Source organism: Scyliorhinus torazame, chromosome 5, assembly GCF_047496885.1.
Source record: "Scyliorhinus torazame isolate Kashiwa2021f chromosome 5, sScyTor2.1, whole genome shotgun sequence".
NCBI lineage: Eukaryota > Metazoa > Chordata > Chondrichthyes > Carcharhiniformes > Scyliorhinidae > Scyliorhinus > Scyliorhinus torazame.
In genome coordinates, this window is record NC_092711.1 from 217,839,223 (window position 1) to 217,866,343 (window position 27,121).

General features: G+C 48.0%; 1 protein-coding gene across 1 annotated transcript in view; it reads right to left on the minus strand.

The window, feature by feature from the left end:
• Nucleotides 1-211: 211 nt before the first annotated feature.
• The window catches only part of LOC140422740 (nuclear receptor subfamily 0 group B member 1-like), a 33,076-nt gene continuing 6,166 nt past the window's right edge, over nucleotides 212-27,121 (minus strand). The window contains exon 2 of the mRNA XM_072507689.1: nucleotides 212-654. Coding sequence (XP_072363790.1) covers nucleotides 413-654 — 242 coding nt within the window. The 3' untranslated portion in view covers nucleotides 212-412. The remainder of the gene's footprint in view (nucleotides 655-27,121) is intronic.

The window sequence follows — 27,121 nt, forward strand, 5'->3', positions numbered from 1 at the left end:
TGAGATCACCTCTCATTCTTCTAAAGGATTGCAGTGGCTCAAGGAGGCAGCTCACCACCACCTTCTCAAGGGCAATTAGGTATGGGTAATGCCCACATCCCATGAATGAGCTTATAAAACATACATCTGAGAATGGTGCCGTCCAGTTTGAGTTGGCCTGCGGCTGTGAACAAATTTATAGACTGTTCTCCATTTTTCTTAAAGCATCCACTTAAGGTAAACATTATATATACTTTAATGCATCCATTTGCTTTTCAGATTACGTAGGTTAGGCACAGTTCAGGCATAATCAATACCACTTAAACATTTAGAGAACACAATTGTGACAAATAAGTTAGCACATTCAATAGAAAGAAAAGCACAACTGTCTTGTCTGTCGTTTAAAAGTTTTAGCGCACACAGCAACGTGTGACTAACTGGTGTACAGCATTTCCATCAGCAAAGCATTCATTTCCACGTTTCCAATCAGTGGTCGGAAAAAGAGTTGTGTGATGACGGGCGTGTTGATGCTCTTTAAGGACGTCAGTGCAAGCAGTATCTGGTTGAAGCGAGATGTGTCTCGAAGGTGGACAGAGTGGGTGTATTCAGTGAGGGCTCGCTCAGCCTCCTGCTGCAGGCACAAGATGTACTGTGGGGAGTGCAGTCCTGATACATCTACAGAAATAAAAAAGAAACACAGAAATACATTAGAGAAATGGGTTGGGGATAATAGTCGGGCTGCATTTGTAAAAGCCTGATAGATTCATACAAATTCCTGAGCTATTTGTGCTCTGGGCCTTTACCAAAATGAAAAATGTTGAAATTAGCCCATTTCCCAATAGGAAAAATAAAACCACGCTGGCAAAACACTGATCGAATCTAAGGACATCCATTTGTTTCAGAAGCAATTCAAACATCGTTAAAATTATAGTTTCATGCTTGCATCTGAGGGAAAAGTTTAATTTGCATAATCATCCTTCATGACCTTAGGATGCCCGGAAGATAATTGAGAAGTGTAGCCGATTTTGCAATGTCGGAAACAGAGCAATGAAATTGGACCCAGCAAGGTCCCAGTCGCAGCAATTAAATTAATGGTCAGGTTACCTGTTTTAGTGGTGATGTTCGACAGATAAACATATTGTCGAACACCAGGAAAACTCACCTACTTAAATAGTGCCATGAGTTCAATGTTTCCTCTGACAGTGCAGCGCTCACCTCACTACCTAGAACATGGGCTCAAGACTCAGATCACAAGCTCTTGACTGAGAGGTGAGTCACAGCTCACAGCTCAATGGTATATGGGTCAGTTTACCAATTTTCAAACTCTTTAAAACATTTGTCATTCGTAATTTGCATTTGCTTCAATAGCAATTCAACTCAGCATACACAGGAAAATATTCCAATGTTATTTTTTAGAGATTCCACTGCTGCCAGAATTGAGTTCAGAAGGCTCCCAGGGCTATGTCTTAGCTTCATTCTTTGTAGTGTGGATGAAGAGCTGTGTTTGAAGAGATAGTTTGAAGATAAAGAGCTGCATTCTATTCATTTGCAGGATGTTGGCATCGCTGGCTGGGCAATGGCTCATCCTTAATTTCCCTTGATCTGAGGAAGTTAGCTAGGCCAAAGGAAATGATGTGAAGGGTGAGAATGGAATTTTATGCTGACTTCAAGGTTTCTGTACAAGTTGCTCCCAGATGTGGGGGTGATTGTTGGCATTACCTTAGGAATAGAACATGATGGGGAGAGTGAGCAGGTGCCAAGTGGAGCAGGACAAGTTGCTGGAAGATAAGGAGAAGAAAGTAGCAGGGGGCCATGCCTCCCCAGGGTGTTCAAAGACTAATTTTACCACCTAAATCCCACAGCACATGTGATGTCTTTGCTCCGTTGAAGTCTGCCACCTGCTGCAGTGATAACTTTAACCTCAGCACAACACGTACTGCATTACCAGTCGCTGCCAAGATGACCAGGGTGATGAACTTTGATACGTCTGTTTCCTTCAGGTTAGTGCTGGAGATACTTACTTCATCTTCCAATTTGCCATGCACTGTTGCTTAAAGAAGGCTACTGAGATTCTTTATTCAAAGTGTGTTTATTACATTTCACTCTCATTCCAGAGATAGGCAGGTAGAGTGAACACAAAGCTTTACTAGCATTGCAGGCTTTCCCGTGACGCAGGGTGCTCTTGACTCCATGCATATAGCTTTGCGAGCACCACATCTCAACTCTGCTTAAGTACTGGAACTGGTACCCCACTCCATTAACATCAGGCTGCTACGAAACCAGAGGCAGCAAATCATGCAGGTCAATGACTGGTATCCTAGTATCAGTCATTATTCTACAGCAGTCCACTCGAGCATCTGCCTTTCACAGTTTTAAAACAAACTAAAGGGTGGCTACTAGATGACAGGGTCTACTTGCTGACCGCCTAACGAGTGACACTAGTTTGCAACCACACACACACACACACCACTAAAGGCATGCTGAAGCACAAAATGTCATTGTCATGTTGAAACAAGGCTTCTGCTGCCTGGACCGCTCAGGTGGAGCCCTGCAGGACTTGGCAGAGTGAGTGCCAGGATTTTTGGCTGTCTTTGCATGCCGTACGACCTTGCCATCATGAGGGGACAGCCCTCGGCATCAGTTATCGGGAGAGAAGCTGATGAGCGGAAATACGAAGAGGAAGTGGAGGAGGAGGAAGGGCAAAAGACGCAGCAACCTAAATATGTGCTTTCTGGCCAGCTACATGTAAAGAACTAATTCAACTATGATACCTGTAACCACAACTCCAATTTCCCATTCATCAACAGCACTTTCTCACTTTCACTCTGTTACTGATCATCAATGTTTTTTTGGCCACAATTCAAAGATAAAGCATTACCAAAGCAAATTTATGAAAGAAATCATGCCATATTGTGCACAACCATGCCTTCCCTTTCGTGCCTGACTTCCATGTGCCTTTGTTTGTCCGACTGCTCCTACACAATGAAGAGCTCAGTGACAGCAGCAAGGCTGGAGGAAGACTCCTACCTTTCACTGGGGGGAGACTGTGGATGGTCTTGCAGCAGGGAGACATTGAGCCAACTCTAAACCTTGAAACGGCCGGCTTTGGTCAGGAACATCTTGGTTTGGGCAGCAGCTGTCTGACAGAGTACACAGGTAAGAAGTTGTGGACAACAGATTCATGCTCCAAAGAGCCATGGCTACACCGCCTGGGGTACCACCTCAGCAAATGTAACAATCTGTTGGAGGACAGATTGCTGACTTGCCGTGATTCCCTTCAAGCACCTTTGAAAAATGGTGTCCATGGTCATCACAGCAGCAGTTGTAGCTTGCAAACTGAGCTTCCACTACCAAACTCAGATTGTCGGTGCAAGATGCTTGTTTTGCAATGCAAACAGATACATCGCCATTAAACACAACACATGGTTGGGTCCACAAATAGAGTTATCCACCAGTTCTATGGTGGAAAGGATGAACTCCAAGGTCTGCACAAATCCCTGCGTGGAGTTTGTACCAGGTTTCTCCATGATCTGTGACTGTAAATGCAGGTTTCCCAATGCACCGTGCATTGTGCCCTGTGCACCCATTGAGCTCCTTCTGTAGTCTGCCTCATCAAAATCCTCACCTGAGTGGATTGCAGCTGAACCCATGTGCAGCACCATCCTCTGCACGGAGCTTCCTCCCTGCCCTGGCTGGAGTGCACTTGTATCCGGTATCTCACCACATGCAAATCTCACCTTTAACCTTTTTTCTAATATATGTGCAGTGTCAGCATGGGAGCTGGTGAGTGAGAGTATCAAATCGTGTGCTCGTGAAATCATGTGGTCATGTCAAATCGTGTGCTCGTGCATCTTCGTCATCACGCAATTCTTGGTCTTCCCCTGTGCCTGGTCAAGTTGTACCTCTTCAGTATCTGAGATGTAAAAGGCACAGGGGTAAGATTATGGTGAGGGAAAGGGATTTGGAGAGGTGGGGGAGGGGGGGGATGTGTGTTGGGGTGTGGAAGTAAGAGCTGTATGCTTATGCCATCTGCAGCCATGCCTCTTCCCCACCAGTTCTCGTCTGCTGCTCTGGCTGTGCATCACCTTCTTCTGCAAGAGAGAGGGAAGTGTGACCGTGAGTGCCAAGTAACTGAATTTCGCTGATGTTCCTGTCGTGATTGAACCGTGGGCAGTGTGTGCAATCTAAGAGAAGTGGGTGTGATGCTTGTGGCAGTGCTAAGTGTGTGAGAGGAAGGTGTAGCATTCAAGTATGAATCATGTTTAATATGGATAGCTGATGATTGAGTAATGACGTCCCGTGGTTTGAACAGTGTATGAGGCTACTGATGTTGGTGATTTCGCATTTGAAGGTGTATTCACTGACCTTGACCACTCCTGTGTGACACTGCACCCAGACCCTTTGGGGCTTGACTACTGGCATTGACGTCCATGGCTATCTGCTCCCACTGCTTTTTAACTGTGTGTTTTGAAAGGCTTCATAACTATCAGTAGTACAAATAAAGAAATAGAACTGGATAAATTAATTGGGGCTAAGTGGCAATTAATCCTCTGACCCTCACAACCCACATCCAGTTCTGGGCACCATACTTGAGCAAGGATGTGAAGGCATTGCAGGGAGAACAGAAGAGATTCACCAGAATGTACCCAAGGATAAAGAACTGTAGCAATAAGGATAGATTGAAGAGGTTGGGGCTGTTTCCCTTGGAGTAAAGAAAGCTGAGAGAAGACCTGCAAAGGCATTCAAGATCCTTCGGGGTTTGGACAGGATAAATCATGAAAAACTGTTCCCACTCAAGGCTTGATAGGCTGAATGGCCTCCTTCTGCACTGTAGGAATTCCATGGCTCTGTGGTTCTAAGAACTAGAGGGTGTCATGATATACACCAGTATATCATGGTGCAAATACACACACACTGATGGACACACAGCAAGACCAATCAACACACACAACACCGCAGCCAATCACCAGTTAGAGCACACTCACTATAAAGACAGGGGGCATCAGAGTTCCCGCTCATTCGAGATGCAGCCTCCTACAAGGACAGAGCTTAGGTCTTTAGTTTAATCTAACATCGTGTTAACCCACAGTGAAAGTATGTTCAACAGTTTCTAACTTAATAAAATAGTGTTGCACGATTTTAAGTGTTGGTGGCCAATATGTGTTCCACGGATCCAGAGCACCCAACACAACATGATACCAGGTGTTGAGAGATATTAGAACTTCTTAGACCTACCTGCAAGTGATCTACCTTCCACCAGCAGACAGTCATCCTGCAAAATGGACAGCATCCGCCCGCCGCCGCTGCTCCGCATCACCGGTAACCTGAGGGCCAACTGGAAGATATTCAAACAAAGCTTCCAGCTCTTCCTTGGGGCCACAGACAGGGAGGACGCCTCGGACACCAAGAAGATCTGTCTCTTCCTATCCACGACCGGGGAACATTGCATCCACATTTTCAATTCTCTCACCTTTGCTGATAACGAAGATAAATCAAAATTCAAGACGGTCCTCCTCAAGTTTGACACTCACTGCAACATAGAGGTGAATGAAAGTTTTGAGCGCTATGTATTCCAACAGCGTTTGCAGGGTAAAGATGAACCTTTCCAGTCCTTTCTCACCCACCTCCGCATCCTTGCGCAGTCCTGTAATTACGGGCCCACCTCCGGCTCCATGATACACGACCAGATCGTTTTCGGTGTTTAGCCAGACCCCCTACGCCATCAGCGCCTCAAGGTAAAGCAGCTCACCCTAGCGACCGCCATCAAGACCTGCGTGCCACACGCCACTAGTCGGTATTCCCACATCCAAGCGGCTGAAACGGTGCGGCAAGGTCCCCACGAGGCAGAACGGGTCCAAGCAATCGAGCAACTCCAGGGCCTCAGCCTGGATGAGGGCGTCCATTTTGCGCGCTTTTCACGGACTCCCGTGCTGGTGCGCACCGAACGAGGGGATGGCGAGATCGACGAACGTACTGCGCAGGCGCGCACCACGTATGGCCGCACCACGCATGCGCGGTGGCGCAGCAAACGTACTGACGCTACAATGTGCGGCAACTGTGGCTCCGCCCACTTAAAGCGGCAATGCCCTGCCAAATCCCGACAATGCCAGAGATGTGGCAAACGTGGCCACTATGCTGCTTTATGCAGATCAGCTCGGCCTGCCAATTCGTATCGCTCCGGCCAGCCTCGCAGGAATATCCGGGCCATTCAACCCACGGTCACCGAGTCCGATGTGGACCCGATATTGACAGCGAGGACCCGAAGGCACATTTTCGAGTCGGTATTGTTACAAAAAACATAGTGTACCCGAAGCAAAGACACCAGCCACTGTCGGTATACAGCATCGATCCAGGCGATGAGGGGTGTGCCACCCTTACGGTCAACCTGTACCAAATACGATTCCGCCTGGACACTGGTGCTTCCCCAATCTCATTGAGCGGTCTGACGTCCAAAGCCTTCGTGTCAAACCAGCCATCCTCCCATCAGCCTTCCAGCTATTAGATTATAATGGCAATGCCATTGCTGCCAGCGGCTCATGACAGCTTGAAGTGACGCACAATTCACGCAAAGCCATCCTTCCCTTTGAAATCGTGGGCTCCTCGAAAGCCTCCCTGCTTGGCGCGCAGGCATGCAAGCTGTTGAACCTAGTTCAGAGAGTTCACTCTCGCTCTCTTGCTGACGCGTCTGCCTTTCAGGACACTGACCTCAGGGCGCAGCTCGACGCCATCATCAACCAGCACCACAACGTCTTCGAGGGCATGGGCAGGCTCCCGTACACCTACAAGATTTTATTAAAACCGAATGCCATGCCTGTGGTGCACGCACCTCGCAGGGTCCCAGCACCCCTTATGGACCGCCTCAAGCAGCAGCTGCAGGACCTTCAGGACCAAGGAGTGACTTCCAAAGTCACGGAACCGACCGACTGGGTCAGTTCCATGGTATGTGTAAAAAAGCCTTCCGGCAAATTGAGAATTTGCATTGATCCCAAGGATCTAAATCGCAATATCATGAGGGAGCATTATCCAATTCCCAAGCGTGAAGAGCTCACATGCGAGATGGCTCGCTCCAAGCTCTTCACCAAACTCGACGCCTCAAAAGGATTCTGGCAAATCCAGCTCGATAAATCCAGCAGGAAACTTTGAACATTTATGAAATGAAATGAAAATCGCTTATTGTCACAAGTAGGCTTCAAATGAAGTTACTGTGAAAAGCCCCTAGTTGCCACATTCCGGCGCCTGTTCGGGGAGGCTGGTATGGGAATTGAACCGTGCTGCTGGCCTGCCTTGGTCTGCTTTCAAAGTCAGTGATTTAGCCCTGTGCTAAACAGCCCCCTCTGGCAGATATTGCGACAACGGGATGCCGTTCGGGATCATATCTTCATCAGACGTGTTCCATAGGATTATGGAACAAATGATGGAAGGCATTGAAGGTGTTCGCGTCTGTGTCGATGACATAATCATTTGGTCCACCACCCCGCAGGAGCATGTTAGTCACCTCCAGCGCGTATTCAGACGTATACAGAGCATGGCCTCCGCCTCAACAGGGCCAAATTCTCTTTTGGTCAGACAGAACTCAAGTTCCTCGGGGACCACATCTCCCAATTGGGTGTGCAGCCGGATGCGGACAAAGTAGCTGCCATCACAGCTATGAAAACACCAGAGGACAAGAAGGCGGTCCTCCGATTTCTGGGCATGGTTTTTAAGGGAAAATTATCCCTAACCTCGCCTCTCATTCCACAGCTCTCAGGAACCGGGTTAGGAAGACGACAGACTTCCAAAGGCTCCCTACCCACGACCGCGAATGGAGAGAACTCAAAGCAAAACTGACCACGGCCCCGGTCTTAGCTATCTAAGCAAAGGAGACCAAAATTTTGACCGATGCCAGTCAATCCGGCATTGGGGCAGTGCTCCTTCAATGTGATGAGGCCTCATCATGTGCCCTCATTGCATATGCGTCACGTGCGATGACCCCCATGGAGCAGCGCTACGCGCAGTTAGAAAAGGAGTGCCTGGGCCTTCTGACTGGTGAGGTTAAGTTTAACGATTATGTCTACGGACTTCCTCAATTCACCATCGAGACCGACCATCGCCCGCTGGCCAATATAATACAGAAAGACTTGAATGAAATGACGCCTCGCCTCCAGCGTATTCTTCGCAAGCTCCGGTGATATGACTTCCAGCTGGTATACACCCCAGGCAAATACCTCATCATTGCTGACGCTCTCTCCAGGGCAGTCAACACTCCATGTGACCCAGCGGGATTCGTCTGCCAGGTTGACGCCCATGTTGCATTCGCGGCCTCCAATCTACCTGTCACGGATGAACGCCTCATCCAAATTTGCCGCGAGACGGCGGCTGACCCCTTGCCACATCGTGTCATGCGCCACCTAACAGATGGGTGGCTCAAGGGCCAATGCCCTCAGTTCTATAATGTCAGAGATGATTTGGCAGTAGGAGACAGGGTTCTTCTAAAAGTGGACCGCATTGTCATCCCGCATAGCATGCGCCAGCTCGTCCTGGAACAACTACACGAGGGCCACCTTGGCATTGAAAAGTGTCGCCGATGGGCCCGAAAGGCAGTGTTCTGGCCTGGCATTAATGAGGACATAGCCAACACAGTGCTCAGGAAGCAGTCAGTACAGGGATCCCCTGTGGTCGTTTCCCTTAGTAACACGTATACCGCTTTGGATACTGTTGGGGGGGGGGGGGATTTACCAGGGGTAAGCCATGGGGTATAGGTCTCTGGCACAGAGTCTGTCCCTGTTGCTCAGAAGGGAAGGGGGGAGAGGAGCAGAGCATTAGTCATTGGAGACTCCATAGTTAGGGGGATAGATAGGAGATTCTGTGGAACGAGAGAGACTCGCGGTTGGTGTGTTGCCTCCCAGGTGCCAGGGTGTGTGATGTCTCCGATCGTGTTTTCGGGATCCTTAAGGGGGAGGGGGAGCAGCCCGAAGTCGTAGTCCACATAGGTACCAACGACATAGGTAGGAAAAGGGATAGGGATGTAAGGCAGGAAATCAGGGAGCTAGGGTGGGAACTTAGATCTAGGACAAACAGAGTTATTATCTCTGGGTTGTTACCTGTGCCACGTGCTAGCGAGATGAGGAATAGGGAGAGAGAGCAGTTGGACACGTGGCTACAGGAATGGTTTCAGATTTCTGGATAATTGGGGCCCATTCTGGAGTCGGTGGGACCTCTACAAACGGGATGGTCTACACCTGGACCAGAGGGGTACCAATATGCTGTGGGGGAAATTTGCTAATGCTCTTCGGGAGGGTTTAAACTAGTTCAGCAGGGGCTTGGGAACCTGGATTGCAGCTCCAGTATACAGGAGGTTGAGAGTAGTGAGGTCATGAGTAAGGTTTCAAAGTTGCAGGAGTGTACCGGCAGGCATGAAGGTGGTTTAAAGTGTGTCTTCTTCAATGCCAGGAGCATCCGGAATAAGGTGGGTGAACTTGCGGCATGGGTTGGTACATGGGACTTCGATGTTGTGGCCATTTCGGAGACATGAATAGAGCAGGGACAAGAATGGTTGTTGCAGGTGCCGGGGTTTAGATATTTCAGTAAGCTCAGGGAAGGAGGAAAAAGAGGGGGAGGGGTGGTATTGTTAGTCAGGGACAGTATTACGGTGGCAGAAAGGACGTTTGATGAGGACTCGTCTACTGAGGTAGTATGGGCTGAGGTTAGAAACAGGAACGGAGAGGTCACCCTGTTAGGGGTTTTCTATACGCCTCTGAAAAGTTCATGAGATGTAGAGGAAAGGATTGCAAAGATGCTTCTGGATAGCAGTGAAAGCAACAGGGTAGTTGTTATGGGGGACTTTAAATTTCCAAATATTGACTGGAAACGCTATAGTTCGAGTACTTTAGAGTGGTCCGTTTTTTCCAATGTGTGCAGGAGGGTTTCCTGACACAGTATGTAGATAGGCCAACGAGAGGCGAGGCCATTTTGGATTTGGTACTGGGCAATGAACCAGGACAGGTGTTAGATTTGGAGGTAGGTGAGCACTTTGGTGATAGTGACCACAATTCCATTACGTTTACTTTAGTGATGGAAATGGATAGGTATATACCGCAGGGCAAGAGTTATATCTGGGGGAAAGGCAATTATGATGCGATGAGGCAAGACTTAGGATTCATCGCATGGAGAGGAAAACTGCAGGGGATGGGCACAATGGAAATATTGAGCTTGTTCAAGGAACAGCTACTGCGTGTCCTTGATAAGTATGTACCTGTCAGGCAGGGAGGAAGTGGTCGAGCAAGGGAACCGTGGTTTACTAAAGCAGTCGAAACACTTGTCAAGAGGAAGAAGGAGGCTTATGTAAAGATGAGACATGAAGGTTCTGTTCGGGCACTCGAGAGTTACAAGTTAGCTAGGATGGACCTAAAGAGAGAGCTAAGAAGTGCCAGGAGGGAACATGAGAAGTCTTTGGCAGGTAGGATCAAGGATATCCCTAAAGCGTTCGATAGATATGCCAGGAGTAAAAGAATGACTAGGGTAAGAGTAGGGCCAATCAAGGACAGTAGCGGAAAGTTGTGCGTGGAGTCCGAGGAGATAGGAGAGGTGCTAAATGAATATTTTTTGTCAGTATTCACACAGGAAAAAGATAGTGTTGTCGAGGAGAATACTGAGATTCAGGCTACTAGACTAGAAGGGCTTGAGGTTCATAAGGTGGAGGTGTTAGCAATTCTGGAAAGTGTGAAAATAGATAAGTCCCCTGGGCCGGATGGGATTGATCCTAGGATTCTCCAGGAAGCTAGGGAGGAGATTGCTGAGCCTTTGGCTTTGATCTTTAAGTCATCTTTGTCTACAGGAATAGTGCCAGAAGACTGGAGGATAGCAAATGTTGTCCCCTTGTTCAAGAAGGGAAGTAGAGACAACCCCGGTAGCTATAGACCAGTGAGCCTTACTTCTGTTGTGGGCAAAATCTTGGAAAGGTTTAAAGAGATAGGATGTATAATCACCTGGAAAGGAATAATTAGATTAGAGATAGTCAACACGGTTTTGTGAAGGGTAGGTCGTGCCTCACAAACCTTATTGAGTTCTTTGAGAAGGTGACCAAACAGGTGGATGAGGGTAAAGCAGTTGATGTGGTGTATATGGATTTCAGTAAAGCGTTTGATAAGGTTCCCCACGGTAGGCTACTGGAGGAAATACGGAGGCATGGGATTCAGGGTGATTTAGCAGTTTGGATCAGTAATTGGCTAGCTGGAAGAAGACAAAGGGTGGTGGTTGATGTGAAATGTTCAGACTGGAGTCCAGTTATTAATGGTGTACCACAAGGATCTGTTTTGGGGCCACTGCTGTTTGTCATTTTGATAAATGACCTGGAGGAGGGCGTAGAAGGATGGATGAGTAAATTTGCAGATGACACTAAAGTCGGTGGAGTTGTGGACATTGCGGAAGGATGTTACAAGTTACAGAGGGACATAGATAAGCTGCAGTGCTGGGCTGAGAGGTGGCAAATGGAGTTTAATGCAGAAAAGTGTGAGGTGATTCATTTTGGAAGGAATAACAGGAAGACAGAGTACTGGGCTAATGGTAAGATTCTTGGCAGTATGGATGAGCAGAGCGATCTCGGTGTCCATGTCCCTGAAAGTTGCCAACCTGGTTGAGAGGGTTGTTAAAAAGGCGTACGGTGTGTTAGCTTTTATTGGTAGAGGGATTGAGTTTCGGAGCCATGAGGTCATGTTGCAGCTGTACAAAACTCTGGTGCGGCCGCATTTGGAGTATTGCGTGCAATTCTGGTCGCCGCATTATAGGAAGGATGTTGAAGCATTGGAAAGGGTGCAGAGGATACTTACCAGAATGTTGCCTGGTATGGAGAGAAGATCTTATGAGGAAAGGCTGAGGGAGTTGGGGCTGTTTTCATTAGAAAGAAGAAGGTTAAGAGGTGACTTAATTGAGGCATACAAGATGATCAGAGGATTGGATAGGGTGAACAGTGAGAGCCGTTTTCCTCGGATGGTGATGTCTAGCATGAGGGGACATAGCTTTAAATTGAGGGGAGATAGATATAGGACAGATGTCAGAGGTAGGTTCTTTACTCAGAGAGTAGTAAGGGCGTGGAATGCCCTGCCTGCAACAGTAGTGGACTCACCAACACTAAGGGCATTCAAATGGTCATTGGATAGACATATGGATGATAAGGGAATAGAGTAGATGGGCTTTAGAATGGTTTCACAGGTCGGCGCAACATCAAGGGCCGAAGGGCCTGTACTGCACTGTAATGTTCTATGTTCTATGTTCTAACTGCCCCACTTGTCAGCGCTTCCAGCCGGCCCAACCACGTGAGACACTGCAGCCCCATGAGTTGGTCACGTCACCATGGACCAAGGTGGGCATCGACCTGTTCCAGGCGCTGGGTAGAGACTATGTCCTGATCGTGGACTACTTTTCGAATTACCCGGAGGTGACATGGTTGCACGACATCACCTCGTCTGCTGTCATTCGTGCATGTAAAGAAACATTTGTTCGACACGGCATCCCGCTCACGGTTATGTCGGACAATGGCCCCTGCTTCGCCAGCCAGGAATGGTCCAACTTTGCCAGGCGGTACAATTTTGCCCATGTAACATCCAGTCCCCTGTACCCCCAATCTAACGGCAAAGCAGAGAAGGGAGTACATATAGTTAAATAGCTCCTATGCAAGGCTGCCGATGCTTGGTCCGATTTCCACCTTGCCTTGTTGCCCTTTCGCTTCGCCCCGCTGTCCACTGGCCTGTCGCCAGCCCAGTTACTCATGGGTCGTACCCTGAGGACAACGGTGCTGTCCATCCATGTCCCAGACGTGGATCACGTTCCGGTCTTTCGCCAGATGCAGCTGTCTCGTGCACAACACAAGGCGGCTCATGACTCCCGTGCAGCTGATCTCCCTGCTCTGGCTCCAGATGACAACGTCCGCGTCCATCTTCCAAATGGGGGCTGGTCTGCAACCGCTGTTGTCCTTCGGCAGGTGGCCCCCGCTCGTTCCTGGTTCATCTACTGGATGGCTCTATTCTGCGCCGCAATCGACGCGCCCTTCGTCTCGTTCCACGCTCGCCACGTGATCCTCCATTATCGCCTCGCCCTCCTGCTGACCGTGCCACGGACTATGCAGAGCTCCCTGTCACTCTGCCTCCCCCTGACTCTGATGCAGTCCAGCCCGATCTTGAACCGGCGGCTCTCGACCCACCCTTGAGGCGGTCAACCAGAATTCGTCGCTCACCTCAGAGACTTAATTTATGAACTTTGCGGACTTATAGACTCTCTGAATTGTTTTGTTGCTTTGTTTGATCGTTTCCCTGGTTTGTATGTAGTGTTGATCTGGTTATTCTTGTTGCATACTGCTTCTCTGCACCAGGCACCTTCCCATGTAAATAGCTTAGTTCTCATGTACGTAGTCCTGTAAATATGTCTTTGCACCCCACAGGTAGTTAGGAACATTCACACCATACATTATTTATTGCCACACACATACATTCTTTTATAAAAGGGGGGATGTCATAATATACACCAGTATATCATGGTGCAGACACACACTGATGGACACACAGCAAGACCAATCAACACACACAACACCACAGCCAATCACCAGTTAGAGCACACTCACTATAAAGACAGGGGGCATCAGAGTTCCCGCTCATTCGGTATGAAGCCTCCTACAAGGACAGAGCTTACAACTTACAGCACAGATCTTCACCATGTGCTGGGTGCATAGACTGGTTAGGACAGGCATAGGTCTTTAGTTTAATATAACATCGTGTTAACCCACAGTGAAAGTATGTTCAACAGTTTCTAACTTAATAAAATAGTGTTGCACTATTTTAAGTGTTGGTGGCCTGTATGTGTTCCACGGATCCAGAGCACCCAACACATCAGAGGGCAGATTCAAAATAATGATAAAACGGAGTAAAGGTTATGTGAGGATTTTGTTTTTCACCCAGAGGGTGGTTGGAGTCTGCAAGGAGCTTCCTGAGAGAGTGGCGGAGGCAGGTTCAATCAAGGTATTCTAAATGGAACTGGATTGTTCTCTGACAAGAAAGAATGTGCAAGGTTACAGGGATAAGGCAGGGGAGTGGGACTCAGTAGAACGCTCTGACGTCAGCGTGGAGCCAGAAAGCGCTGCGGAGCAGGTTAATGAGGGCTGAGTGGGACCTCCTCCCCTCATTGATATCGAGGTAGAGGTCCAGCCCTCTGGAGTTGTCAGCCAATCCGATTGGTTGCCAGCTTCATCAATCCCGGCAGTGCCAAGAAGTCGTTAGTGGCTACTGTCAGAACTGCAGAAGGAAAAGAAAAGCAAGGCTCATGGATCCTTGGAGCTGGTAAGTTCCTGATCTTGGGCCAGGAGGGTATCGTCAGGTTAGGAGAGGGGCGGGTTTAAGGGAGGCAGTGGATAGGAAGAAAGGGAGGTTTGACTTACGGGGACGGGTTTTCCCCATGATCAGCAAAGGGCAGCTCCGACGACCAAATCCCGCTTTTCCTTCCCAGCCTTTAAACATGGAAATGAAAAAATTAGCTTTCCCGCTCCCGTCAAACTGTCATAGTCGAAACGTGAAAGAAAATAAATGTTTTCTATATATATTTATATTTGTCAGCTCGACTACTTTATAAAATCATTTTTTTTGCACTTTTAATAAAATGGACAATTGCTGAGCTGACGAGATCGCTCCAGTTGTTCATCTGCTGGCTTCTGGAAACTTCTGAGCCGTTTCAAAGTGAACAAAGGCTAAACAACACCTCCAAGGTCCTGGAATGTAATGCACCTTGCATCGTATAAACATTCCAGCCAAGCTAACACAATGGCCCAGCAGACAGTTTGTCTGCTCCAGCCAGCTTTGAACAAAGACAGCCGTTCACATAATTTCCAATAATGCTGCTAGTGGTCTAAGCATCGACTGTCCTAACACAATGGTTCCAACAAGAGGGCCTCCTTTTAACAACCCGAAACCCGTGTCACACGACTGAGGCTTGGGCTGTCTGAATTCCTTTGGGCCTTGTAATCTCCGAGGAGAACAGGCCAACTCCAGACCAGCAACCTCTGCTGCCTACAATCAAAGAGGCAGCAACAGAAAGAACTGTGGCCCTCATCAAAACCACTTGAACACTGGAACTTGTGCCCCCACCACTTACTCACTCTATGTGCCTCCGCCCACTGTGGAAGTCTTAATTCTGGAAAAACAGAGAATTTGCCAACTTCGCCTCGGAAGGAACAGTCCATTTGACTTTCATTTTGGGCCTGGGCACATGTAAAACCATAACTTGTATTTTATTGTGGTCATGCTCTGAACTCGCTTCCTTTTTCCTTATCCCCTGTTTATTGTATGAGTGCGATAGGGTTGGATGTCGCAAAACCCCTCCCGCGTGCGTGTGTGTGTAATCATAAACTGACCCTCAATATTTTACCTTCCCTTGAGCTTACTAAACGAGCTATTCATATAAGATTGGAACACTCTACATTTAAGGGTTGGCAAAAATACGGTAACATTTATAAAGGGGGGAATCAGAATGAAAAAAAAAACTTTCTGTCAGGAGCTGATTTATCCACCTGCCATCAGCTAACGGGCCAAATTTAGGCGCCAATCTAACACGTATGTCTCTCCAGCCCACCTGTCTCCAGGAGGCCACTACTGATTTTTCCATGCACGAGAAGAAGGCCCAATGTCGAAAGCCTCATGAAGAGGGCAGCACCCACGCCATCCACCAGGCCTTGCAGGCTTTGATCAGAGACGTGTGGGCACACAGGTATGTCCTGTGTCCCAGCAATGGGTCCAGTAGATAAATCAGGCCTGACAGCCTGCGCGGAGGAGGTCAGCATGGCTGGCAACCACACCTCAAACGCCTGTCAAAGGAGCAGGAGGATGGATGATCTCACCTGTCCCGCCAGGTTAATTCATCCTCAGCCTCGCTCCAAGGTTAAACTCTCAGCATTGCATCGTGTACAAAAACAGCTACTTTTGTCACACTGTTAGCGGGGAACATTAACCACTCATTTTCTCAGGGAGATTTTCACATCATCACCATCCCATTCATCGTGTTGCTCACACTCGATCCTCTGTCCCTGCTGGGGAGGGCTCACCAGACAGAGGGGACATGCATCGCACCCAAACCTCTGCTCCTCTGACCAAATGCCTTTCTTATGTCTTCATACAGTGAAAGCTGGCACATAACAGGGGCAGGAGAGCACGGACCCGGGGAGGGCAGCCAACACCATTGCCCTCATTGAATTTGAGGAACCTGCTGGATTGGGCAGGGGATCTCCCATGGGGAGGGGGAGTTTGGTTTTCCCACCAATCTAGTTCAGATCACAGCTCCATCACTTCATCAAATCCTGATAACCACAGCGATTCACATGCAGTATTATATTGCTAATGTTCATCAAAACTAACTTTATTCGCTATTTTCTATTTTGCAGTAGGTCGGGGCCCAAGAGGCAGCCAAATATAAGTCCAAGCCCCCAGTCCAAAGAGGAAGCACTGGAAGAACCATCACATCGCTGACCCACACCCTCCACCAGTGCAAGGACACACACCGCAGTGGGACTCAGCTCTAGATCAGACTCGGGCACAACACGTCCCTGCAGCAGTTGGAGGCAGGGGCAACCCAGGACTCCATCACTCAGAGGGCTGCTGGCGACAGCCACCTGCTCAGTCCCAGTAAGATGATGAACTCCTGTGACCAACAGCCATCTAAATGGTGGAGATGCAGCAGCAGGCGGTGGGAGCATCAGGCAGACACTCGACTGTCACTCAGCAGACTAGAGTGAACGAGAAAGGAGCCTGTCCACGTTTTGCTTGATGTTGTAGCTCCAACATGTGAGAGCCTCGAGTTCGCCATGGGAAGATTGGCGACCATCATGGAGACCTTGGTCGAGCAGCTTGCTAGATTTGCGCTCGGCCCTGCACCCCATGGCTACACTCCCTGGTATGCACCATCCAGATGTAGGTTGCATGGGGACGAGGCATCCTGACCTCCCTCCAGGTGCACCACCTCCTTAAGGAGTCAAAAAAGATTTGAGTCTTCTCTCACGCCGCTCTCATTCCTCAGTGGACCCTCAGTTCCTAGACTAACGCATTCCCAGGGCACTCCTTGAGAAACGGGTTTCAGGCCAGCGTAATCTCCCCCTGGCATGACGCAAGATTGGGTAGCCGTCACGAGGTTCCGGTGAGCAGATGTTTTATTGAGCATTCATGGGATGGTAATGAATGCAAATGGCGTTGATGTCACTAGGCAGCGGGATAACCCAATCACCATTAACCCAACATCGGCAGAATCACAAACCACTTTTATGCCGGCGGATTTCCGACTTTTGGCCTGTTGTTGGATTCTCCGCTCCTGCCCACCATGAAACCCTCAGCGTGAGGACTCAGAATAAATGGGGTATTTTTAGGTTGGAAGGTTGCAACTAGTGGAGTACCAAGAGCATCAGTGTACAGATCTCAGTTATTTCCAATTTTCATTGATGATTAGATGAGAGGACTGAGTGTAACGCAATCAGGTTTACTGATGATAGGTGAGAAAGTAAGCAATGGGAATGAGTCAATGAGGCTGCTGGTTAACGCTACTGCCTCATAGTGTCGAGGATCCGGTTTCTTTCCCGGCCCTGGGTCACTGCCTGTGTGGAGTTTGCACATTCTCCCTGTGTCTGTGTGCGTTTCATCTCCAAAATATGTGCAGGGTAAATGGATTGACCATGCTAAATTGCCCCTTAATTGTAATTTTTTTTTTTAAATGAGGTTGCGGAGGGAGAGACATATTGGGTGTGTGGGCAGGAATATGGCAGATGGAATGTGATACAGCAAAATGTGAAGTAGGAAAAGATTTGGAAACAAAAAGAAAGAGGAAAATATTTTTTAGGAATGCTGAGAGACTGGGAAATGTTTGCATTCAAAGGAACCTTGGTGTCCTTGTACATGAATCACAGGTCAATATTGATACCGCAAGCAATTTGGAAAACAAATAGGTTTTGTGACGAAGGGATTGGAATATAAGTAAAGGGTGTGGTAGTCGGTATTAGGGGTATTACGGTACCAAGGTTGAGGCTGTAAGATCATTGCTGTGGGAGGTACCTGAGACAGGAAGATCATTGGTGAAGACTGCCTGCTTGTTCCGCCCAGTAAGGTAGAGTATAAGAGTCTGTGTATCCCTAGCAGCTGGTTCCGCCCAGTAAGGCGGAGTATAAGAGTCTGTGTCTCCCTAGCAGCTGCATTCTGTACTTGCGCTGCTGTGGGAAACATCCAGTCCAATAAAGCCTTCAATTGTCATCCAATCTCGCTTCTGGAGTCATTGATCGAGCATCGAAGCGGTCTTATTATAATTGTGCAGGGCACATTTGGCGTAGTATTTGTGGGTTTGGTCTCCTCACCTGGAGGATGTGCAACAAATGTTCACTCGACTGGTTTCTGGGATGGAGGGATTGTCTATGAGGAAAAATTGAGTGGACAAGACCCATATTCCCTGAAGTTTAGGAGAATGAGATGTGATCCATTTGAAACATTAATGTGAAACATATTCATTTCTTGAGGGACTTGACAGGGTAGCTGGGGAATCTAAAACACAGGATCACAGGCCGGGATATTCCGTCCCCGCCGTGGTGTGTTTTCCAGTGGCGGATGCGATGAGCCATTGGGCGCCAGCATGATCCTCAAGGCCCGCCAAAATGTCCAGGCTTCTGCCCCGCCACTGGGGAACCCGCCTTGCGGGTTGGACTTCAGCAAGACCGGAAGATTGGAGGGGGCCGGAAAATCGAACCCGCAGTCTTTGAATAATGGGTTCATCATTTAGGACCGAGATGAGGAGAAATGAATTCACTCAAAGGTTTGTGAATCTTCTAAATTTCTAAATTGAAGAACTGGGGATGTTCAGTCATTGAGCATATTCAAGTCAGAGATCAATAAGAGTTTGCTACAGGGTCATAGAATGATCACAGCAAAGATGGTGGCCATATGCTTCATCAAGTCCACGCTGGTTATCTGCAGGAAGCATTTAGGTAGACCCAATCCCTGACTCTTTCCTCCCGCCATTCTGCACATGTCTTCAGGATGCGCCTCACAGTATTCTGTTTTGAAAGCCACGATTGATCCTACCTCTTCCACGCTCTGAGGCAGTTCACTCACTGCGTAGGAAAGTTTACCTCATGTCATATCTGGTTCATTTCGTGGAATCAAAATATTGATACAGCAGAGGAGGCTATTTGGCCCATTGAATCCATGCTAATTATCTGCGAGAAAAGTTTAGCTCGTGCCATCCCCACAACCTTTCCCTGTCACCCTGCAAGTTTGTTTTCTCTTCAGGTGGTAACCCAATTTCACCTTGAAAGCTGCGATTCAATTTGCCTCCACCACACATTCAGGCACTACATTCCAGATCCAAACGACTCACTGTAAAGAATGTTTTTTCTCATATCCCTGTTGCTTCTTTTGCCTTACACCTTAGATAAGTGTCCTTCTGCCAATGGGGACAGTTTTTTTCCCTATCCACTCAACGTAGACCCTGCATGATTTTGTTATTAAATCTCCCCTCAGCCTTCTCTTCTCGAAGGGGGACAACCCCAGTTTCTCTAATCACTCCTCGTAACTGAAATCTCTCCTTCCTGTAACTATTCTAGTCAAGCTTTTTAGCACCCTCCCTAAAGTCTCCATATCCTCCCTGAAGTCCAGTGCCCATAACTGGACACCGTACTCTGATTGAGGCTGAGCACTGTTTTATATGTTGTTACTACACCCTGGGCTGGTGCATGGTCAAATCCAGCCCAACTTGACCAGAGTCACAACACAAGTGAATTCACCAATAATTCTTAGAAAAATACCCAGTATTTGGCCCTTGGCTACCCAATAATGTAGTCACCAGGTTTGCAAATATAAACACGATTACTGTTCATATATAACAAGAATTGTAATGAAATATGCAGCAAAATTAATTGGTTAACTATTATCTAATTCCTAATTAACTGCCTCAGCTTGCCCCCCCACCCTCTACACACACACACGCACACTAGACAAATGCACACTAGACACTGGAGTAAATATAGAGGATATATAGAGTCCATGGGCTGGATTCTCTGTTTTTGGGACTATGTCCCCCAAGGTCATGAAAACTGTGGTCTTTTACGCCAGGCAAACAGGCAGCAAAAGGCAACAGATTCACAGCCTTGCAGGGGGCTGGCAGGCAGCTGTCGTGGAGCTCGCAGCTCCAGCTGCCGATATGGCCTCCCGCACTTCTGGGTCAGATGCCGTGCCGTGCTCCATGGCGGACTCAGCCCGCGGACCTGGACAGCCGAAATAGTGCCCCGCATCAGCCGTTCGCCTGACCTGGACCACCTGCATACATAGCCCCCAATCCCGAATGAGGTCCCCCTTGCCCTCTGATTGGCCCTCCCTCAACTGTGGCGGCCCCGGACTGTGTCCGTAGCCACCACACGACGGTCCCGAACGGAAGGACCAGGTTAGAACCATGTGGTCGGGAATTTGGCTGTCATGGATAGAGCATCGCGGCGCGGGCCTCAGGCAATGGCCTGATGTGGTGGATACTCGGCGCGGCGTACTTTTCAGGGGCGGACAATAGTGGAACCGGCGTCGGTCCCGAATTCGTACAGGAAAACGGATTCTCTGCCCTGTCGCCGAACGCGATTTTAGGGTGCAGAGAATCCAACCACTTGTTCCTGTGTCCCCAAGGGTTATTCCACTGGGACAAGATCCAATCACCACTGCTACCGTGCAGAGTACGGCCTTTTGGGCCAATTCACTGGCCACTAGCCAATCAATCAAACCGAGTCCCACCCCATCTCTGGCTCTCTGGTGCTGAAAAGCCTGAAGTTCCTGTTAAAATGGCAGAGATCATTCCTGAATTCCTCATTCTCTCTGCTACTTGACTTGAAGATACATGTCATTAATCGCACATGGATCAAAAATGATAGCGGCCAAATAAAAGAAATGCGCATAAGGGAATAAATTGTGAAGACTCTTACAAATGGTTCATCATAACGTCCTTGTCTTTACGCTCTGTGCCTCTATTTATAAAGTCATGTATCCAATATGCCATTTTAGCCAATTGTTCACCTGCCCTTCGGTCTTTAACAATTTTGACCACATATGCCCCCATGCTTTTCTGCTCCTGTACTCACTTTATCGATGCACCCTTTAAATTATATTGGCTGTCCTTGTTCTTCCTACCAAAATACATCACTTCACACTTTTCTGGGTTAATTCACATCTGCCAAGTGTTTTACCAATCCACCATCCTATCTCTGACCTCTTGGCGTCTATCATTACCCTCCCCACAGTACATTATACTGCCAAGTTTGATGTCATGTGCAAATTTTGAAACTTTGACAAAATCAGTAATATAGATCCGGAAAAGCAGTGATCTTGGTACCAGTCCCTGGGCAGCAGCATTCCTTCAATACAAAAAAATAACCAACTACCATTGTTCTTTGTCTCCTGACATTCACACTACTTTGCATTAATGCGATCACCTACACTTTTATCGTATGGTCTTCCACTTTGCTGGCAAACCAATTGTGTCGCAATTTCTCTAATGCCTTTTGGAGGTCCATGTACATCATATCAACCACGTTACCCTCATCAATACTCTCGTCATGAAATATCTCAACTAAGGGAATGAAGGGATAGCAGGATAGTGCTGGGAAATGGTGTTGAGTTTGAAATGTTGAGCCATGATCTTGTTGAATGGCAGTGCAGGCTCAAAGAGCCAAATAGCCTGTGCCAGCTCCTATTCCTTACGTATGAATGTTCAATCACCCATCTTTCCAAGTTAGGTTCAGCTCACACATGACTCCCAGCAGGTGCTCCAGCCACAATACACCTCCCCTTTGAGCAGTGCAGTCTAGCTTTCTGTAAATGAGCAAATATTAATGTTTGATTCCCTCGGCGATGCAGCCTATCAACAGCTTTTAAGAGCTGGCTGAGCACAAAAATCATGTAAACGAATAAACAATACATGCTGTCTTTATTACATCGAATGGCTCTGGGTTTATCGTGCACCATGACCGGTTTTCAGGGGTTATGTAACCTAGGACCCTGTGTCTTCAAGCATCACCCATGGAAGATTTATAACAGAATTTGTTTCAGGACATACATTTTTTTATTATTGGTTTAAATGCACACTCGCACGGGGCTGAATTTCACACGGAGCGGGTGGGGGGGGACCTCACTCCTTTGCATAAAAGTCAGGGCCGAGCAGAGCCTTCCCCAGCTTGGTGAGCTCACACCCTTCAGCCATTTAATGGCCATCGGGCTGGCAGTTCTGGGGTCCCAGCAGCGCCACCAGGAATTGTGGTCACTGCTGGGACTGCAGCAATTCCCAGGGGGATGTGAGCTGCGATGAAGCCTGACTTGAAGGCAAGTTCAGAATATCAACAGGACCAGGCTGACAGAACGCGGTGAGGGGAGTAGGGAGTCACGATGGACAGAGCAAGGAAGGAGGGGAAAGACTGGGGAGGGGCGAAGGAGGAGTCGGATGGGGGGGCACTACCTTGGATAGAAGGGCTCTCCAATGGACACAACGGTCCCGATAAGGAGGCACTTCCTGTACCCCCCTCCTCCCCTGCACCCCCATCTCACCTGGCAGGCTGAACACTTGACACAGACCTTCCCCATCACAGGTAAAATCCTAGCGGCAGCAGAAAGAGGCCATTAAGCAGCCATTACTTGGCCACTTAGAGCCTCAATTGATCAATGTCTCTCCTGGAACATTTTAGCGGTGTATACTCAGCGGGAACGGTGCCCATTTTATGCCCAGCCCCTGCCATGCCTGGCATCACATCCCTCAGAGTCAGTAACATTCTGACCTTGCAATCACTTGATTTGCAAAAAAATTATATTTGCCAGCAATAACTCGATCACTGGCGATTTTCTAGTTGCGACTGATATCTTTACTCTCGACTTTAGTTCTCCCCTCAGTCGATTTTGTTGCGATTTATATTTGAAAGCCCTTTTTCGGTATCCGTTTATGACCCTCCAGATGTCCCACGTTGGTCCACCTCTTCTGCCAGGCGGAAATCATGGTTGTACTGCCAAACCATCCAAACCTTTCCATGCCTCCATGTTGCTCTGCATTTATTGCCTGGTCTGAGCCGGGCTTCTCCAGCAATGTGGAGCATAGTGTCCATTAAAGAGATCCATCGCAGCACTATAGCATCAAGCAGAAGACAGAACACTCACCTCCCCCCCCCCCTCCCCCGCCCCTGCTCCCCACACCTGTTACAGCACTAGCTGCCATATTTTAAGTTTAAATTCACGGACAGTGAATGAATGAATAGATGAATGTTGATGAACAGGTAAGGTGGCAGGTTGGGTGAGAAAGGTGGGTCAGTGGTTAGCTGATGGTGGGTATTGTGGCAGTTGGACAAGATGGCAGTTTGGTAGAGTGACAAGTATCTAGGGTGGCAATTAGGTAGGGTGGCAGGTGGGGATAGGGTGGTAGTTAGGTGAGGTGACGGGTGGGTAGAGTGGCAGGTTGATAGGTGGGAGAGTGGGTAGGGAGGTCAGGATAGTTGGAGTGGGCAGGAAGAGGGTAGTCAGGCTGTGGATAATCAGGTTGGGTCAGAGGGGTATTCAGGTGGGCGTGGTCAGATCTGATCTTGGGGGCAGTCGGGACTTAACGTGGTTGGGCGAGCCAGTCGGGGGATTGGAGGTAACAGTCAATGTAAGTGATTGGAGGACTCAGAGTCGGAGACATTTTCTGAGGGTCCTGGGGAGCAGGGGAGTCCTCTTGGGCAGTTCAAACTTACTGTGCAATTCCCACGGAGGTCAGAGAGCATGTCGGGAGTTCTATGGGGTCCAGTCTCTTAATAATTGAAGACTGGAAGCCCTGTCCCTTGGCTTTGGAATGCAACACCCGGCTATAAGAGAGTGCTGTGACCAGAACAAAATAAACCTGCCAGAGCTCAGTCTTTTGTTACCTTACTGTAGTGTGTTTGGTAGCACTACTGTATGTAACATTCGCTACTCAATCCAGTTGCTGCGGAGGCTTGCTGCAGCTTGATGAAGAAGGCTCGAAGTCGTCCAGAGGTATTGAATAACAGAATTTAACAACTGCGTTAGTTCTTACTTTAAGATCAATACCAGTAGAAAGGTTACAATGTTTATAGACAGTAGCTATGTCTGACCACACTAGTAGCCCTGAGCTAGATCTATGCTCCTGCTCTCGTCACTGACTAATCACTAAGAGCAGCAGAGATCCGCTTGCATCTGCTTTCATACCCACCAGTGCAACCCCAGTGATCTTTCAATTTCCCATTCACCCCTTATGTACATACCCATGTAAAGATCACTACATCCCCCCCTTTTTTTAAACATAGTTTCAGTGTTGTTCCTAGAATGGAACAAACATAGTTTACATCGTGTGCAAATGCATTACAGAAATCAATGATTGCTTCAGTCCAATGTTCACAGTTTCAGACGGTTGGATGTGCGTCTGATTCAAGTTGATCTCCTAAGTGGGCATGGAGACACTGAGGTTTTAATGTCCGTCTGTTCACCGGCTGATGGTGTCAAGTGTTGTCGAGTGAGTGGGTCCTGTAGAATTAACGTTGGAAAGACAGGTTCAGGAAGTGGAACCTTTAGCAGGTCTCGGCGATTGCGCCTGAACAGCACACCTTCGTCGGACTTTACAATGTATGATCGTGGCGCTGCTTATCGTAGCACTGTTGCCGCGTTGGACAATCCTCCATCTGGGTGTCGCAGTCGAACCATGTCATTGACCGCTAATGGTTGCAGCGATTTTGCATGCCGGTCATAGTGTTGCTTTTGTTTGTGACGTTGGTGTTGTATCTTGTCAAGCACTTGTGAGTGATCCGGATTGCTGAAGTGTAACGCTGGTAGCATTGTTCTCACATCTCGATTGAAGAGCATTTGAGCTGGTGATAGCCCTGAGCTCAACGGTCATGATCTGAATGATAATAGAGCCGAGTATATGTCAGAATTCGAGTCAGTGGCCTTGCTTATGAGTTGTTTGATAATGTGTACACCTTTTTCTACTTTGCCGTTGGATTGGGGAAAGTGTGGACTCGATGTCACGTTTTTGATGTTGTATTTCTTGGAGAATTCCATCCATACCCAGCTCGCAAAGCGAGGACCATTATCGGACATGACTGTTTGTGGAATACCATGTCTCGAGAATGTTTCCTTGCAGGCTTTAATAACTGATGCGGACGTGAGATCCGGGAGTTTCATTACTTCCGGAAAGTTGGAGTAATAGTTAATGATAAGGACATAGTTTTGACCCATGAAGTGAAACAAGTCTATGCCAACTTTGTTCCACGGTGACGTAGCCATCTCATGCTGCTGGAGTGGCTCCTTGCATTGTGCCGGTTGATGGTTTTGACACGTGTCACATGTGAGTATCATGTTTGTAATGTCCTCATTTATCCCAGGCCAGTAGACGGATTGCCTTGTTCTTCTTTTGCATTTTTCAATTCCGAGATGTCCCTCGTGAATCCTATGGAGCGTGTCTGACCTGAGCGTTAGTGGAATAACGATTCTGTCGTTTCTCAATATTAATCCGTCCGCTACTGACAGTTCAGTTTTGATGTTTTGGAACTGCAGGCACTGCCCTTATGGCAGGCTCCAGGCCATGCTGAAGATTGTGCATGACCTGGAGCAAGGCCGCATCTTCTCGTGTCGCCAGACAAATTTGCTGCAGCTTCTCGTCAGATGCTGGGAGAGTCTCTCTGCACAACTGTGCTTGAGCTTCTACATCGTCAATGGATGCAGGAGGTGAGCTGTCAGTGTCAATGGCTCGGGACAGTGTGTCAGATATTATGAGGTCCTTCCCAGGAGTGTAGAGCAGTGTGAAGTCATACCTCCTCAGCTTCATCATTATGCGTTGTAGGCACGGCGTCATATCAGTGAGATTTGTTTTCAATTATGTTGACCAGCTGTCTATAATCAGTCTCAACTAGGAACATGGTAAGGTCGTACACACAGTGGTGAAATGTTGTTATTCCTGTGATTAGACCCAGGCACTCCATCTCTATCTGTGCATACCTGCACTCTGTGGCGGTCATCGCTCTAGACGCATATGCAACTGGGATCCAGTCCAATTGGTCATCCTGTTAGAGGAGTACTGCACCAATTCCATGTTGACTGGCGTCGGCGGAAATCTTTGTGGGTTTTGCTGGGTCAAATAATGTCAGAGTTGGAGCTGCCATCAGTTGGCGCTTTAGATCCACCCACTCTTCTTGGTGGCGTGGAGTCCAGTCAAACTCTGTGCCCTTCCTTATCACGTTTCGTAATGCTGACGTCCTTGTTGATAAGTTCGGTATAAACTTGCCTAGGAAGTTAATGAATCCAAGAAACCTGAGCACAGCTTTCTTGTCTCTTGGCTGCTGCATGGTCTAGATTGCCGTGATCTTTTCATCATTCGGCCTCAACCCTTGCACTGATATAGTTTCACCCAGGAAGGTCAGAGATGAGCATGTGAAGGTGCACTTGGATTGGTTGAGTTTCAATCCAAATTGGTGAACTCTTTTGAAGACTTGTCTTAATCGAGCAATGTGGTCTTCTTCTGTCGTTGACCATATGATGATGTCATCGACATATACTCTTGACACCTTCAATGCCCCCCGTCATCTGCTCCATGACTCTGTGAAAGATTTCGAATGCGGAGGTGATCCCGAAAGGCATGTGATTATAGCAGTATCGTCCAAATGGCATGTTGAACGTACACAAGTCTGCTGGAATTGTCGAGCTGCATCTGCCAGAAACCTTGGGAAGCATCAAGTTTGGCGAAGATGCGAGCATTTGCCATTTCACATGTTATCTCCTCGTGCTTGGGGATGGGGTAGTGTTCCCTGGTAATATTTTTGTTCAGATCTTTGGGATCTAAACAGATTCTGAGGTCACCTGATGGCTTCTTGACACACACCAGCGAGCTGACCCAGTCAGTCGGTTGTGTGACCTTTGATATTATGCCTTTGAGATTGTAGGTGTAGGAGTTCTGATTTTAGCCTGTCCCGCAAGGGAGCTGGTACCCTCCTAGGTGGATGAATGACAGGTTTTGCATCTTCCTAGAGCAGGATTTAGTATTTGTAAGGTAACGTATCCATGCCATGAAAGACGTCAGAATACTCGTTGAGCAGCAGCTAGATGCCATCGTCCAGTCGTGATGAGTCATTCGTGTGCATGAATATTCCCTGGACCAA